The 17,161-nt window shown below is 39.1% G+C and overlaps 1 protein-coding gene across 4 annotated transcripts in view; it reads right to left on the bottom strand.

Moving 5' to 3' along the window:
• GPATCH2L (G-patch domain containing 2 like) overlaps positions 1-17,161 on the bottom strand; it is a 55,700-nt gene that overhangs the window by 17,168 nt on the left and 21,371 nt on the right. For 3 of the 4 annotated variants that reach the window (XR_001512333.1, XM_006778811.2, XM_015558040.1), the window contains exons 4-8: positions 16,321-16,497; positions 14,480-14,556; positions 11,298-11,365; positions 9,775-9,829; positions 7,278-7,363 (exon numbers count right to left, since the gene is read on the bottom strand). Coding sequence is in view for 3 of the 4 variants with exons in the window: in XM_006778811.2 (XP_006778874.1) it covers positions 7,278-7,363; positions 9,775-9,829; positions 11,298-11,365; positions 14,480-14,556; positions 16,321-16,497 (463 nt within the window). In the remaining variant the exon portion in view is untranslated. Of the gene's footprint in view, positions 1-7,277; positions 7,364-9,774; positions 9,830-9,880; positions 9,921-11,297; positions 11,366-14,479; positions 14,557-16,320; positions 16,498-17,161 lie in introns of all 4 variants that reach the window. The other variant, XM_006778812.2, reaches the window with a different exon arrangement.

Genomic DNA, 17,161 nt, shown 5'->3' with positions numbered 1-17,161 from the left:
AGATTTAACTAGATTTTTTTTTAAGTGTAGGTGTTATCCTTTCATGTCCTCATTATCTGTCCCTTCAGAGTATATTACTTAACTCCCCTTTTCTACATGAATGTGTTCCTGCAAACAGGTCAGCCTGAGTTCTTATTTCTTCAGCTTTTGGTGTTAAGCAGCTTTTGTTAACTAGATTTTTAAAAACTTTTTCAAGAGCAGTGTACAGCTGTTTTTGTGTTGCAAAACAAGGTACTATATGTGGGAGGAGGGGAGCTTTCAATTATGTACGGGGCGAAAAAAGCTAGATATAAATTAAGCTAAAATGTCTACAAATTATTAAAACTTCCTTCTCAATTGAAGCAGCAAATGTTTATCAGAATGATGTAAGAAGCTTTTAAAAATACACAACCCCAACCATGCTGGGGTGGGAGAAGAATCAGTAATATGTTTATTTTCAAATTTCTTCTCAAGTACTAGTAACACCAATATGTTTTTACCCACTGTGGAAATTACTGAGTTTAAAAATATACCAAATTTCCAAAGCTAATAAGCTAATCAATAAAAGAGATCTAAATATTTAACTTAAAGAATAACAAGATGATTAAAATTAATATAAATGTACACAAAAATACTGTTCCCCTATATATAAGTAATTAACCTACAGAAAAGACAGGCTAGGATTGTTCTGTTTCATCTGATGGAACCTCAGTATTCCTCAGCCCTGTCTCACAACATGAAACCAGGTCAGTACTTCCCCTAAAAGCATCACATTCAGCAGCATCCGCCCAAAAGAATGTATGGGGGAAATGAGCATTAAAAGGAACAAATACAGTCTTTAAAAATGTCTTACTTCAAACTGGCCCGTGTTTCGGGCTTGATCCCCAGAGGGGGGTGTGCAGGAGGCAGCCCATCGGTGTTTCTCTCTTATTTTGATGTTTCTTATCTCTCAATCCTTCTCCCTTCCTCTCTCTAAAATCAATAAAAATACATATTTTTTAAAATTCTTACTTTAGGAAAAGTCACTACATTCATATCATATAAGTGTGAAGGTGAATGCTAAAGATGAACAATTAACTGAAAGAATATTCTGTATATCCTTGCATAAACACATTTTTATTTTATTTTTTTACTGCAGGTAACCAAAAGATCAGGTGAGTTTTTAAAACTGCAGTGTTACTTAGGAAACTGGGCAGATCACTATGTCCCTGGGGCAGGAATGTACTTTTAGGGGGAAAAATTACTTTGAGAAAAACATGCATGTTTAATAGAGCCAATGTTGGCAAAAAATAACTGAAGTGACTGCTTTAGATTTAGAACAAAGATGTTTAGAGTCACTCCTAAGGAGAGAAAACAGTCTTTATCTGCCAATGTCAAACTAATTTAAGGGATAGTTCACCTTCAAAAATCACTCATTTTTAAAACCCAATGGAAAATTCATTATTTTGCATAAAATAAGATTTATTGTGAAAATCTATTTATTTGCTACACTATTTCTTAAACATTTACAAATTAGTAATGTCAAGAAAAAATTAATATTTCTAAGGACCAAAGTTCATGTATATCATATATTCCAATTATTATCCTTAATTACTAATCTATTCACCTCAATTATTGTTAACAAAAATGTATGAAGGCCTACCCTATGTAAAGCACTGTGCTGAGTGTGGAGAGGGTATATACAAAATGACTGAGCCCAGTGCCCTCCCACCGGGAGCTCACAACATAGTGAGGGAGGTCGATATATAAAGAACTAACAGACAGACTCTGAGATGTAATTAAGGAACAAGCAAAGTGCCAAGGTAAAATGGGGGCAAACGAATTAAATCTAGGGAAAAAGAGATACCCCTTTCCTCATCTGTGTTTCATCTTCAGAGTTACCTGGCTTTTATTAAACACCCAGTAGGGGAAATATTTTCACAGACTGACACATAGCAAAGGATCCAGGCCTCTGACACTTGAAGCAACTAAGGAGAGAAAACCACTTCACAATTACAGGACACAGTGGAGGTTTATTCAACAGGAAGAGATCCTAGCAATTCCACTAGTGTGTTCACTCAAAACTAACCCTCAGTGGTCTGTGACAAACTGCTCACTAACACCTGAAAAGTCTCCGTAACCTACTTCCCTTGGCTGGGCCAAGGCTGATGCATCATGAAGCTGTTTCATGCCACCCACAGGAGCAGAACAGGTTCACACGTTGGAAAGATGGGTATATTACAAGGGAAAAACAGAGAGAAAAATGCTTTCATCACTCCAGTTAGGCAGGAAGATGCCAGCTGGCTGAGAGCTGCTGTAAACAAGACCCTCCAACAGAGGACAAAGACTCCAGAACTGTGTACTACATAATGGGAATTTCCAGTAGAACTGGCAGCATTATGGACAATATTATAGCAGAAACACTTCTCACATGGCCAAAACTAAGGCACTAAAGAGGTGAGCAAGAGCTTCTGGGCATCATAGCATCCCCCACAGACACAGGACTAACAAAAGGTTCTTTCCCCCAAGCCCTGAGGTAAAACCTGGGGCTGTTTACTACGGCTCCAAAGGTCAGAAATAATAGCATGAACTGAGTCTTCTTCTTGCTCTTTGAAACTCCTTGTCAAGTGGCACAGCCAGCTGGGCACACAACTCTGATATGCAGATCATAACGTTTGTGAACAGATAAAATGAATTACAATGAGCACAGCCTATCATATTTCAAATCTCTAATGGGCAGGAAGGTCTCTCTTTTATACCCACATACTGTCCAAATGCCTCCTCTTATAGTTCATTTGAGGCCATTTAAGCACTTCAAGAATCTGTACACATCTCATTAGTGAACAGCTCTGGAAGCCAACTTTGTAAAACTATAATTATCCTAAGGACAAGTAGGGTAGTAACTATATAACAAAAATAATATTAACTACTAATATATGAAATATTCAAATATATATTTCATGTTGATAATCACTAGCCCAATAAATGTTAATATTCTATTTTACAGATGAGGAAATTACAGTATGGGGAGGTCAAGTCATTTACCCAGGTAAAGCCAAGAGTCTTACTTGGGTCTAGTATGCACTAATATGAGACTGAGAACTTCACAAGAAATAAATGGAAATGGTGATTTGTTACCAAATCACTACCCAAAAGCAAGGAAAATTGAAGAAAACCCACAGCTGCCATGTGACATTCAAAAACTACAACTGGTGACCTGTGCATCATGCAGAGAGATACAGCAGTTGGTAAGTTCCAGTTTTGGTTTTCTAAGGCAATAATGGCAAGAAAAGCTATCCTGGATAATCAATAACTCATTTTGGGAAAAGCAGCCTACAGCACTAGCTCCTTATTACCATGCTCTGACTGAGTTCCTGACAGCAATACCACTGCCTCAACCAGAACGCCAATTACACCTTCTGCTGTTGGAGCAGCAGCAATTCTTAACACCAACACCAAGTATATACTATTTTATAGTAACACCCCAATACTAGCAATCTAAACAACCAAACCTAAACGGGGGGGTTTAAGAATGTCATCCAGACACCCACCCAGCAACTCCTCCCACGTTAATCACTACATGCAAAGCACTGAGCTAACCCCTAACACTCTCTTCTCACCTACAGCAGTTCTCCAAAGCTAGGAGATGTCCAGTGTTCTACCTCCCACAAATCATGCTCACAATATCAAAGCACAGAGCTCATGCCAATTATGATGAGATTTCCCGTTAAGCAAATTACAAAGCACGACTCATAAAACCATATGCATTTAGGGCAATAGTTCTTAACCCTGGCAGCATATCAGAGTCACAGGGAGCTTTAAAATAATGCCAATGCCTGGGCCTCATCCCAGGCCAATTAAATCATAATCATGGGAAGTGGAACCCAGCATGGATATTTTTTGTAAAGCTTCTCAGGTGATTCCAAAGTGCAGCCAGGTTTGAAAACCACCAAATTAAGTATTGCAAGAGTGGTATTTCTGAAAACCTCTTGTCCCACAAATCTATAACGTGGCACAAACACCACAAAGACGCCCTCTCCCATCCATTGTGCCTGCCATCTGGGCTGTATTAAAATGAAACATCAATAAAATGACCTCTTAAAATCTCGGTCTCATTATTTCTTTGTTTGTAGCAATGAAATACTAAACAAGAAAGTCACTCATGGCCCCCAAGCAGCCTCCAGGCCTCCTGCTGAGAACCAGAGCTGTATTATGATGCAGCGGTGAGGAGGTGGGTAAAGGCTCCTCACTCTCCTGCAGTTGAGCATGGGGGACAGTGGGGCTGGCCATGTCCAGGCAGGAAGCAGCCTCAGCGCCATAACCAGACGGAGGAAGCCTTCACAGTTCAGGCATGATTATCAAACTCTTTGTGCTCTTAAAGGAGAGTAATTATAGGCATGTGAAAAAAGAAAAGCACTCCCCGAGGAACTCTTCCTCACATGCTTCCCAAGAGGCACTAGGGCCATTAAAAATTCCATGATGAAGAGGAAAAACAGCCTGGGAACAGCCAGGAGGCAATACAGCAAATTAATACACCAGCCCTCCTCAGGGAAAGCTGTGATAAAACAGGAAACACTTCTCTCTCCGCCAAATAAAATTATACCACTAATGATAACATAGTCACCACACACACACAAATCGTTCTAATGATGGGTGTGAAATTCCCAGTGCTGCCCAGATGCTTTGAAAGAAATTTTTCCTACTACAGATAAAATGGAACAAGAAAGAGATAAAATTTCCATTAGAAATAGTTTTCTATTCATTCACCTGCCTCTTCCCTACCACCACTCTTTAACATTTGCCTTTCTAGGTGCCAAGCTCTGTTAAATCGTCCACTTTTCACAAATCCCACCATCCAGTTCTGAATCCAATCTCATCCCTCAGTCACACTGAAACTAGACTGCTTCTTCTCTACTGAGCCCTTGCTAGGTAGGAACCCCACTATTTCAAAGGAACGAGAGGGAGAAATAGCCACAAGAGGACAATTATGTGCCACTAGACTACATAGGAACAATTTAATACAAAAAATTAAATTTAAGAAAATAAATTTATGTTTAAACACTTTACCTTCCCCTTCTCCCAAAAAACCTCATACAGTCAACTCATTTTGTGTCCACTACCCTAGAAATGATGTCTAGAAAGACAAGCTATGAGCTATCATTGTCCACATTCTCTCCCCTTGCTTTTAGCCATGGTGGAGAGCAATAAGCAACATTTCCCTAGAGCTGATTGCACCAGAAGCACAACCTAGATATCGTTATGTTTCCAACTGCAGCTACAAGCTCTGCCAGCAAGAGAAGGAAAATAATGATATGGATGATGATATACACAAAGAAACAAGAAGTTGACACTCACTCCAGGGGGATGAGGTTTTAAAAGCAACAGCAAGGCCCTAACTGGTTTGGCTCAGTGGATAGAGCGTCGGCCTGCAGACTGAAAGGCCCCAGGTTCGATTCCGGCCAAGGGCATGTACCTTGGTTGCGGGCACATCCCTGGTGGAGGGCGTGCGGGAGGCGGCTGATCAATGTTTCTCTCTCATCGATATTTCTAACTCTCTGTCGATATTTATAACTCTCTGTCCCTCTCCTTACCTCTCTGTGAAAAATCAATAAAATATATTTTTTAAAAGCAACAGCAAGCCTGATAAAAACATGGATACTGAGCACAGTACAGCTCTAGGTAGCAGCAGAGGTAAAGGAAAGAAGGCGAATAATCCACTTTCAGCATCTGACATGATACAGTGCTTCTTATAGTCTTAGCAAAAAGTATACATGGCCACTATTTTATTTGGTATCAAGACAAAAGCTTGAGGATTGCTTACTTAGGGATTGAAATTTTGTGTCTTCCAAGATAGTTTGCACACACCACCTCTAAGAAAACCTCCCTGAGCCTCTAAGTTGAAGCCCCTCCACTGTGCTTCATATCAATGTCGTGCACACCTTTATGCACTTATCAATACATATTGCAATTGTCAATTTCCACACCTGACTTTCCCATGAAAATAGGAGCTCCTTAAGGTATTACCTAAGCAAAGACCCTGCAACATAGTAGGGTGTCAGCAAATGTTGAATGAATGATGAATTGCAATCTACTGAAGAAAAGGCCGTATAGTAGTTTATCATCGTCCCACAATTTTCCACTTTCCTAGTAACGCCATTTGTGATAGTCTCTCTTTTCAAAAGACTTTCCCCATTTAAATACTACTTCTCCTAGGTCTGGTAGCAGTTTATGATACAGAGCTTATTGTTATAGCCCATAGTGGAAGTTCTACTTACATCCATGAAAGAATAACTTCTTTGTGTACTCTGTACCCCAAATGTTATGAACACATCCATTTAAGAACATATTAGGGGGGAAAATCATCAGAACCTTGGAAAGAAATTCACTGTGCTACTATAAACAGTAAAAGTCCTTTGGTTCAGCCTATTAACTGCTCTTTTGTACACATTAGTCCTGCTAGGAGATGCTACAATAAAAACCGTATTTACTTTCCATGTCACCTAACTTAAGAGAATTTATATTGAGAGGCGCTAAATTCATTCTACCATGTGGGCTCAGGATTCATTCTAACAAATGTATACTAAATGCCTAGCAAGTGCTAGACACTGCGTTAGATGCTGGGGATTTATCAGCGAACAAGACAAGGTCCCTGCACTTGAAGTTTATATTCTAGTGGGGGCGGAGCCCAATAAACAAAGTTAATAAAGACGATGTTAAAGCTCTAATAAAAAAGAAACAGATAATAAGCAGAGTGGTAGAGGTGGCCCCTTTAAATAGGATGGTCTAAGAGGTCCTCCCTGAGGAGGTTGAGTTGAGAAAAAGCCAATCCTGGGAACTGCTATAAGATGGCAGTCCAAGTAAAGGGAGCACGTGTGAAGGTTCAGAGGCAGGAAAGGGTTGCTACTTTTGAAGAACAAAATGGAGCTCCCTGGTGCAGCTGGATCCCTCCCCCAGTGAGGAGAAAGACATGAAAGGGGTTTGGACATATAGGCAGAAGTCAGATTATGCAGAATTTTGCAGGTCATGGCAAGGATCATTAATAATGTTCTCTGAAGATGCGGCTTGTAGAAGAAATATGAAATATGAGCCAGAAAACTAGGTCAAAATTGAAACTTAAATCACATACTAGTTACATGACCATAGGGAAGTTACCTTGCCACTCTGCCTCAGTTTCTACATCTGAAAACATCCATTGACCTCAAAAGGCTGTTGTAAAGATCAAACTGGACACTATACACAAACACACTTCATAATTCAAAAGGTGTTGTAAAAAGAAAAATGGCATTGTCTGGAAGAAATAGCCACAAGAAGACCATTACCTGGCAGAGCAGTGTGCAGGTGAACACCGTCGGTGAGAAGCATCAGCAAGAACATCCAGGGAGTAAAGGGGAGAGAGGGGATTAAACTGCAAAAATAAATAAGATTATTTTAGTAAAGCGTATACAAAACAGACATGATTGGAAAGAGTAACCTGCTACTTGATTACTTTTTCGCTTTGACCATTCAACTCCTTTGCTGTCCCACAGACACCCTTCAGTAAGGTTTTGCACATCCAACAGTGTACCCAGCACAGCTCATCTACCACCCCCAAAAACTATTCTTTTCCAAAAACTTCTGATAAACAATAATTACTTAAATGGCAGAGGACAGTACAGTGGACCCTTGAACAAACACGGGGGTTAGGAGCACTAACCCCCAACATGGGTCAAATATTCATGTATAACTTCTGACTTCCCCAAAACGTAACTACTAACAGCCTACTGTTGACCAGAAGCCTTGCTGATAACATAAACAGTCTGTTAACATATAGTTTATATGCTATGTGTATTATATACTGTATTCCTACAAGAAGGTTAAGAAAAAGAAAATGTTATTCAGAAAATCATAAGATGCCTAAAGAACAGAAGTAATAGTCAACAGGAGAAGGAAGAGAAAAGATAGTAGCTCAGAGAATATTGGGAAGAGAAAGGGCTTTCTAAGGCACATTTTAGGGAATCAGCTGACAGCCAGGCACAAGTTGACTAGAACAACGTAGTCAGTGGTCTTAGTAAGAGCAGCAACTGATTGTCACAAGTAACCAGGAATCACAAGTGTCCTCCTGGGCTGGGCAAGTCAGTGACCAACATCACTTTGGGGGCAGGGGATTGCCTCATTTTCCCACTGGCTTGAATCTTCAGTTTATCCCACAGAACATCAAGGCATGAAGCAATTGCTTTGTTCCTGTAAGAGTCATCAATGCAAACAGCTGGAGTCAGTGCTCTTGTATCAAACACAATCTCCTGTTATTCACAGCTCCACAGAGAGCAATTTCATATTAATTACAGCCCCGTCTTGATTTCCTGTCATTGTTACTGATTGCCTACATCAGTGGTCTTGCGAGCCACATGCGGCTCTTTGGCCCCATAAGTGTGGCTCTTCCTAAGCCTTAGGAGTACCCTAATTAAGTTAATAAGAATGTACCTACCTATATAGTTTAAGCTTTAAAAATTTGGCTCTCAAAAGAAATTTTAATCATTGTACTGTTGCTATTTGGCTCTGTTGACTAATGAGTTTGCCGACCACTGCAGTAGGGTCCCTAGGCCTGGCTGGCAATCAGGGCCAATCTGTGGGGTGACCAGTGGGGCAACTGGGGGCTCCCCTGTTGACACCTGCCTTGGCTGGCCTGGTGCCGCCCACGTGCCATTCCCCCTACCCCACCCCGGCTGCCACCCTGGTGGTCAGTGTTCATCATAGTGACTGGTCATTCCACCATTGGGTCAATTTGCATATTAGGCTTTTATTATATAGGATTTCAGTTTATCATCTATAAAACATCTATGGACCTCAAAAGGTGGTTGCAAGGATCAAGTGGGACACTATACATAAAAGTATCTTACTTTACTTTTGCTACTTTCTTTAGACTTTTTCCACAATAAATAAACCTCCCCAAAATTTCAGAACTAAATATATTTTAAGACTGAAAGAACTCCAATGGTCATTACAAAAGAACTTAAGAGAATACAAACTATGGAACTGTTCTCTGTGTCAGAGGTTCCAGTCGCGGTTCTACAAGCTCTATGACTTGGGACAAACAGATTAAACCTCATCTATAAATAATACATCCCCAAAGATCCCCTCTGCCTTTAGATCCTCTGAGGCAACCATGATGAGCACTCTAGCTTGGAGTTCCCTAAAGTCTTTCACATACGACCTTAATGACTTTTTCCATATTTGGCCACCACCTGCACTATTTACTTAATATTTTTATATCAATTATTATTCTTCAGCATTGTCCTTACTCTATTTCTATGAAATAACAAGTTTGATACAATGATTACATCTATTTTATAACTCATCAAGATAAAGCAACCTCTCTTCCAAAATCAAAAGCTTCAAACATAAAGGAACAATAGCCACAATCAATAGTTTTTAAATTATGTTCCCTACAACAAAGGACTAGATGTGCCAGGGCTCCCTCAGTGGGTAGCTAGGGACAAGACTAAGAGGGCAAGGCTCTAAGACCTCAACTCCACTTCCCCCAAAGCAGCTCTACGTAGACTTCTTCTGTTTCATATGTGTAGGCTTCAACAGTGTACTTCTCAGCAAAAGAGTCTGCTGCTGAACTAAACAAGAAGCAGGTGAGGTTCATTCTGATTTCTTACTGCAAAGTTCAAAATAAAAATAAAAATAGGATTCCTATGAAATATGTGTTACAAGTAATAAACTAAAGATTACAGCTGAACTTAACAAGTAGCTACAGGTCTTATTTGTGAGTACCTATTCTTGGGCAACAGTCCTCCAAGAAAATGAGAACAAGATAGGGAACAGGAACCTTACCTCATGTGCACAAGCAGAAATGGAAGGAAAATCAGAAGCCAACACTTTATTCTTTCTAAAGAAAAGAAAATCAAGTGATAAAATAGAGATAAAATAAAGACCTTACCTGATTTCGTTCCCTTTTCCCAACTGATGGTAACCAGACACTAGAGAAAGAAAGAGAATAACAGTAAAAAAAACAATAAAAGAAGTAGTAGGAAAATTACAGAGGGAGGGAGAAGATAAAAAGATGTTTGCATAATGAAGAGAAGACAAAGAAAGAAATGGGAAAAGATGGAATTGGAGGAGAAAAGAAAAGAGATGTTAATGTGTCTGAACTTTTTGCAGAAAATAATTCTTCAAAGGAAAAGCCTTGTAATGGAATGTAAAAGACTGGACACTCTACAAATAAACCCTTGATTAGACTGTGAAAACAATGCTCTCAGGTGTGCAGTGACAACAGGGTCTCCAATTCAACTAAGGCATAAACTACATGCACACCTTGCCTATTTTGTACATTAAAAATTCACCCAGGCTAGATAAGTATAGACCATTGATGGCAAACCTTTTGAGCTCGGCGTGTCAGCATTTTGAAAAACCCTAACTTAACTCTGGTGCCGTGTCACATATAGAAATTTTTTGATATTTGCAACCATAGTAAAACAAAGATTTGTATTTTTGATATTTATTTTATATATTTAAATGCCATTTAACAAAGAAAAATCAACCAAAAAAATGAGTTCGCATGTCACTTCTGACACACGTGTCATAGGTTCGCCATCACTGGTATAGACCATAACTGACTACTGACCATGACGTGTTCAGGAAACATCAAAGAGCCAATCATGTTAGGAGACCAGGCTGTCACAAGAAGGGATGGAATGACTTTCCCATAGCTATACATAGGCTTTTTAGTTGTACTTATCACAGTAGTTAGGACAAAAAAAAAATATTTCTCTATACAGAGGTCTAAAAATGAGAAGGGAATATAAGCAAATTTAGAGGCAATCACCCATTTTGAACAAAAACAATTTTAAGAGACAGAAAAATGAGTTTAAAATGTAGCATCTTCATTGGAGGCTACTTTTAAAATGCAGCACCTATAGATATAAAAGCAAAGAAATAAAAACTAGTCTAGAAAGGAAAAAAATATTAATTCTTATAGGTTTAGGGCATTACCCATGTTGACTATTAAGATCTCCTCTTTCAGGCCCTAGCTGGTTTTACTCGGTCGATAGAGTGTCAGCCTGCAAACCGAAGGGGCCAGGGTTGGATTCTGATCAAAGGCACAGACCTGGGTTGTGGGCTCAATCCCCAGTAGGGGGCGTGCAGGAGGCAGCCAATCAATGATTCTCTCTCATCATTGATGATTCTCTCTCCCCATCTCCATTCCTCTCTGAAATAAATAAAAATATAGTATTAAAAAAAAAAAGATCTCCTCTTTCAGCTCTAAAGTCAGATTTCTAGGTTCCTTTATAAAACTTTCCACTTCTTCCTTCTCCAAGGAACAGATCAGAATATCCAGTAAATACATAAGCACTTACTCTTTCTGCCGAGAGTCACTAATGATGTGGCCTATCCTCTCAGTACCCAAAGTACTTATGCTGGCCTCCTGAAAAGGCAAGGAAGACAAGAGTGTCATTTAACCACAGAAACAAATATATGAAGCATAACCTGTCATCAAGCTAACACTTTCCCATACTGTACCAGCAACTTCAAAGGCACATGTCAAATGTCAACTTTAAAATCCAACAGCAAGTATATTTATTTTTATGAGAATCTAACTTACAAGTATTTCATGTTGCACTGGTCAGTGTGGCTCAATTGGTTACAGCCGTGGTCAGCAAACTGCAGGTTGTGAGCCACATGCGGCTCTTTGGCCCGTTGAGTGTGGCTCTTCCACAAAATATCACATGCAGACGCGCACGTACAGTGCGACTGAAACTTCCTGGCCATGCGCAGAAGTCGGTATTTTGTGGAAGAGCCACACTGAAGGGGCCAAAGAGCCACATGGGGCTCGCGAGCCGCAGTTTGCCGACCACTGGAAGCATCCCAAGCACTGGAGGGTCGCAGTTCAATTCCCAGTTAGGGCATTTACCAGGGTCCCAAGTTCGATCCCCAGCCCAGTTGGGGTGTGTGCAGAGGCAACCAATCTCTCTCTCTCCATCTCCCTTCCTCTCTCTCTCAAAATCAATTTTTTTAAAAAGTATTTCATGTTACCCTAGGCTTACTTTTCTTTAGTCTTTCAAAAAAGTTGTTATAAACATTGTTTACTATATATAGTATTTTATAATAGTAATATCTCCTGGAGATATTCAAGTATATAGAAATAAAAACACTTTCAAAAAAAATATTCAACCCAGCTCATTTTGAACAGACCAGCAGCACATCCATTTACAGAGTCCTCACTAGTAACACCTAAATATATACTGAGTAAATGTATATACATAGCAAAGGATTTTTGCAACTTACAAAAACTGTCACCTGTATTTTGTCTGTTAAATGTCATCTCTTAAAACAAGAAATAGAAGTTTGCATAAATTGTTTCCTAAATTTGGGGTTTTCGAATTTGCAACATGAAATGTTACCCTAACACTACAAGCAATTCAAAACCTAATCATCTCCAAAAAAACTGGAAAATGGCAGAAGGCACTCACCCTTCATTTAACGTGAGCATATTTACAATGAGTATCTATCACAGTGCCCGGGGAAGCATACCAACAGTGTATAAATAAGAGTTATACACATATGAGTAAGTGCTAAGATGAGAGCGTATAAGTCATAGCGCATGTCTGTCAAGAATGTCAAACCTGCTACTCAAATGCATTTGTTTCTGGACAAATATTATTATCTGTATTCATCTATGTGCATAATTAGTTTAAATATTAGGATACACATTTTAGCAGAACTAGCTAATGAAAAATCAATTTGAGGTCAGATTTTGGGCAGGAGTGGAGGTAAATGAAAAGGTTTCACATACTGTATTCTTCATACTCTTCATCCCTATACCTGTGCCTCCTGGTCACAGACACAGCCATGGTAGTGGGGCCAAGGGAAAAGATGAGTGAAAAATGAGCTATTTGTTACAGAAAAAAAAATTATTAACTTAAAGTGCCGTAATGTTTAAATTTACAGTTTATTACTATGTAAATTACAAGCAGTACTTGGCGTAATTAGCAGCTCGCTAGCAGGGAGCTGTGAATGAAACTCATTATTTATGATTACAATTTAGAAAAAAAGAAGAGGCATGGGGAGGGGGGGAAAGGGAAGCAGAACAGTGACCTCTGCTAGAAATGACAAATATCCCTTTAAGGTGATGAAGATGAATTAAACAAGTAAATATTATTCTATTCATTTGCAATCCTTAGAGACGTCCAAAAGGCCCTAGTTTTCTTGCAGGCAAACCTAAGGAAGCCTTCAAGTTGAACTGATTTACTTCCATGGAAGTGAAAGGTTCTTATTTTTATAGGAGCTGAAACAAAGTAAGGTAGGTAGTAGGGGAAAACTTTTGTCAAGCTTAACCAATGAAGAGAAAAAGATCAAACCATCACTCTGTTTCCCACTGCCAAGCTCCTGCTTCCCTCCACCCCCATGTACTCACTTATACCCTGCTAGCTGTCAAGAATATGCACCCAGAACAACAAAGGCAGCTTTTTATTGTCGGGAAAATGAGTAACCAAAAAGAAGGCATCGTTCTCCCAATAATCAAATGTCTTTCTAATTAAACATTTGAAATTGAATTTAAAGATAAAAAAAATCTAAGTTCATCTGGATTCTCATAGATGAATACATATAATAAAAACAGCATTTATTTTGACTAAAACTTCAAAAAAACAAGTCCCTGATTAAATTATAAGATAGCAACTCTCTGACTACTATACTAGTATAACCAGGTTGGCACAGAGCCTGCAACATAGGCATTCTAAATGCTTACTGAGTAAACCAACTAATTAATGCTCTAAAATGCCTCTCTCTTTCTCACTCTTTGCCCACCACCATCTTCTCTGACTGGGTATGAACCCCAATCTTAACCTATATTCAATCTCAAAGCTAAAGTAAAAAATAATTTTTTAAATTTAAATAAAAAAGAGAAGTAGACCTAGGTTCAACTCTCTACCCTGCCACTTCTATCTGGATAACATCAGACATTACTGAACGGTCTTTGAACCCAAGTTTTTCTCACCTGCTAAAGGGGAATAGCACCTTTTTTCAAGGTTGTTGGGAGGATTAAATGAAGTGAGTGCCCAGCACAGTCACTGGAAAAGGCAGACCTGACTGAGTAAGTAGATATTCCTCCCTCACGGCCAGTGAGGGGGTTTTGAAATTTGGTAAGTTTTTTCTTTTTAATGAATTTTGGAGTAAAAGACCAAAGACAGGACAGAAGAAGCACCCATGAATTCAGGAAGAGTCATAAAGAAGTCAAGAGTGTTTTAACTTACATAATAATCACATAAGATTCATAAAAAAAACAGAATAGAGAAAGATCAGGCCTGTAGATTTATAAGCAGCAGATACTGTCATAATGACAGTGTTTGCTGTCAGAAGTTCTATATGAATTAAACTTCAACCTTTATGTGTTTATCCATCCATATGAACTTGCAAAATATTCCAGTTGGCTTAATTAACTCCAGGGTGCTCTGCAGCACCTTTGATTATCAAGAGGGCACACAAATCCCCAAAGGAATAGTATCCTCCCACGGAGCCTGTAAACAGTAAGAGCCATCACCTTCCCAACAAGCCTCCTTCGCCCCTTTCTGAGACATCGAGCAGCTCCAGGCAGACGATTCAAGCGGGAATGGTACCCTAAAACAAAACAAAGGCAGTCTTCAGTAACTGAAGGTAGAAGATTGATTAGCAATGACATGCTTCCAGGAGACTAGAGTCCTTCTCACCCAGGATCTACTAGATTGACCCTTAAACTAGTATCACCAGGCTATTTGTCAAGGATTTACTATCTCCAAGTCTTTGTCACCAGTAGTGATCTCAGGCATGTCACTTACCTTTGACCTAGGCATCCACATCTGTAAAAGAGGGCTATCCGCTTGCTCAGTCCTATCTTATAGGGATGTTTGAAACCAAATGAAATAGCACATGGAAGATACTAATAAACTAAAAAAAACTAGACGAATATATGAGGTATTATCAACAATTTATAACTACAAGTTAAATGCTAGTTATTACTCAAAGCCATTCTAATTCATGAAATAATGGTAAAAATAGCATGTATAATCCAATCCCATTTTTCTGACTGCCGTATGTGTTTTACACATAGAAAAGACAACTGGAAGAACCACACCAAAATGTCATCAATGACACTGTCTCTGGGTATGGGATTATAGGCCATTTTTACATTTCTTCTTCTTCCTATTCTTGCTTATTTGTGTGTATTTTAACTAGTCCCTAAGGAACTTTTAGACATGGTCATGGAAATGTTTGATAAACATTATTAAGGTAGCACACAATGTTCCTCAGGCAGAGAGTACTCTTTATCAAGAACCAATTTCTTTGAGAAGGTCTTTCAACCATCATTCATCATAATGAAATGCAACAGGAGTTTACAGCTCTTAGTGAAATTCTGATCACTAACAGATGCTCAACTAATACTTGATAACTAACTGAACTGATTATTAACTACTGAGAATTCTACAATCATAAATGTATAGAGCTAAAAGAAACCTCTGAAACAGTTTTGTTCAATGTTGAGAGAGAATCATTGATCAATATCTTAAATAACCCTGAGACCCCAAGGAAATGAGGTGACTGTCAGTCAGAGAGCTAGACACTCCCAGACAGCATTATCACAGTTCCTTCTCCCTGTCCTCAGCTCCTTCCACTCTACTCTGCTACATCATCATTGAAGGAAAAGCAAAGGGAAGGAATGTGTATTTGTGCTAAAGCCCACAATAAGAGAATTTTTTAAATTTAAAGAATATTTTTAAATCATCCATTCAAAAACTGCCACTGTGCCCTAGACAGTTTGGCTCAGTGGATAGAGTCAGCCTGCGGACTAAAAGGTCCCGTATTTGATTCCAGTCAAGGGCATATGCCCAGGTTGTGGGTTCAATTCCCTGTAGGGGGCATGCACGAGGCAGCCGATCAATGATTCTCTCTCATCGTTGCTGTTTCTATCTCTCTCTCCCTCTCCACTCCTCTCCTGAAATCAATAAAAACATGTATTTTTTAAAAAGCCACTGTAACTTGTATGTGAATGTTCTTACTGAAATCTGTTCTCTTCTAGGACCCAGTGCTTCAGGCTTCCAGTGAGCACTCAGTAGCCCCTCAGTCACAGCAGGATAAACGGCCATGACACACTTCCTAAATCTGGCACAAATGGCAACAGCAAGCTGAAGGAATGCCTTTTCCTTCAGGACATTGATTCAGGTAAGAATAAAGAGAACCTCAAGCTTCGAGACCCACGCTTGAATCCTCTAGAAAAATCTCTGGACCAGCTCCAAAATTCAGATAGTCAATACATGCTTAAAGGAAGGAGTATGTATACCGTTGGATGATTCTCCCCAAAGAGAACCATAAAAGCGTGAAGTACATTTTGGTCTCCTCAGAACTCACCTCGTTGAGCTGGCCGAGAAGGTAAAAGGAATGTGGAGTCTGAAAGTTTATCCAGTCCAGAATCCATTCTTTCTACTTCAGGGCAATGATCAGGAGCCCACTTGGGCAGAAGATTAGGGACAGTGAATCCTGGGACACATTCTCCTTCATAGAACCAATCACTCTGCTCATCATCCCCTAAAATAAAGAGATCATTTTCATAAGCTGGAATATTAACATGCTCTATTAAAAATCAAATGGGAAAATAACTTCTCAGTGCTACAGGTTTAAGAATACTTTTAAATAAACTCAAAGTACAAAAAACTGTTTTGATCCTTCTTCTTGATCCATATTATGATGAAAACTGGGATATCAAACTGGAATGCTTTTAATAGCACAAAAATAAAGCTGCCATTTACTAGAACCGAGCCCTTACACCTACCACGACCCATGCTAAAAATCTGTAAATATGTTCTTTCTTCTAAACCTTACACTAATTCCAACTTACAAATGAAGTAACTAAAGTCCAAAGAAGTCAAGGTCAGGTGGTATATGATGAAGCCAGGATTTGAATTCAAAACCTGACTAACTCCAAAGCCTTTACCACAGAAATAAACTGCCTCCTACCATTCTCAGGGGCATAAATGAACGTTGGGATTCAAAGCCCACAAATGTTTCTCAATTCAAAACTAGTTGTTTCTCAATAAGAAAGCCACTGCATGAGAGAACATATTTGCCAATGTTATCTCCGATAAGGGTGTAATCTCCAAAATTTACAGGAAACTCATACAACTTAACAAAAGGAAGATAACAATCCAATCAAAAAATGGGCAAAGGACCTAAATAGACACTTTTTGAAAGA

The sequence above is a fragment of the Myotis davidii genome, unplaced genomic scaffold (assembly GCF_000327345.1).
Source record: "Myotis davidii unplaced genomic scaffold, ASM32734v1 scaffold309, whole genome shotgun sequence".
NCBI classification, from domain to species: Eukaryota; Metazoa; Chordata; class Mammalia; order Chiroptera; family Vespertilionidae; genus Myotis; species Myotis davidii.
Note: the sequence above shows the minus strand (reverse complement) of the source record. Positions and strands in the feature narration are given on the sequence as shown.